We start from the raw sequence: 853 nt of genomic DNA on the forward strand, positions 1-853 counted from the left end.
GCCACATTCTTCACATTTGTAGGGTTTCTCTCCAGTATGAATTTTCTTATGTTCAGTAAGGTTTGAAGACTGGCTAAAAGCTCTGCCACATTCTTCACATTTGTAGGGTTTCTCTCCAGTATGAATTTTCTTATGTCTAGTAAGGGTTGAGGATCGATTAAAAGCTTTTCCACATTCTTCACATTTGTGTGGTTTCTCTCCAGTATAAATTTTCCTATGGTTAATTAGGTTTGAGTGTTGGCTAAAAGCTTTGCCACATTCTTCACATTTATAGGATTTCTCTGCAGTATGAATTTTCTTATGTTCAGTAAGGTTTGAAGATTGGTTAAAAGCTTTGCCACATTCTTTACATTTGTAGGGTTTCTCTCCAGTATGAATTATCTTATGTCTAGTAAGAGTTGAGAACTGGTTAAAGACTTTGCCACATTCTTCACATTTGTAGGGTTTCTCTTCCATTAGAATTTTCTTATGTGCAGTAAGTTTTAAGGATTGGTTAAAAGCTTTGTCACATTCTTCACATTTGTCGGGTTTCTCTCCAGTATGAATTTTCTCCTGTTTATTAAGGTTTGAAGATATGTTAAACCCTCTGCCACATTCTTTACATTTGAAGGGTTTCTCCCTAGCATGTATTCTCTTATGGTTAGTAAGATTTGAGAATAGGTTAAAAGCTTTTCCACATTCTTCACATTTATAGAGGTTCTCGCCAGTGTGAAGTATCTTTTTTGTGGTTAGGTGTGAGGACTGGCTAAAGACTTTGTCACATTCTTCATATTTGTAAGGTTTTCTCCAGTATTAATTATTTTATGTATACTAAGGTGTGAGGCCTGTTTAAAGGCCTTGCCACATTCTTCAT

The 853-nt window shown here is 35.4% G+C and overlaps 1 protein-coding gene across 1 annotated transcript; it reads right to left on the reverse strand.

Moving 5' to 3' along the window:
• Positions 1-3: 3 nt before the first annotated feature.
• Positions 4-784, reverse strand: LOC108526097 (zinc finger protein 107; the record flags this gene model as incomplete). The annotated part of the gene is made up of 1 exon (XM_017866776.1): positions 4-784. A coding segment is annotated over one exon (781 nt), but the record flags the coding sequence as incomplete, so codon positions are not given.
• Between the last annotated feature and the right edge of the window lie 69 nt (positions 785-853).

This window comes from Rhinopithecus bieti, unplaced genomic scaffold (genome assembly GCF_001698545.2).
Source record: "Rhinopithecus bieti isolate Rb0 unplaced genomic scaffold, ASM169854v2 repeat_1257, whole genome shotgun sequence".
In the NCBI taxonomy this organism is placed as follows: domain Eukaryota; kingdom Metazoa; phylum Chordata; class Mammalia; order Primates; family Cercopithecidae; genus Rhinopithecus; species Rhinopithecus bieti.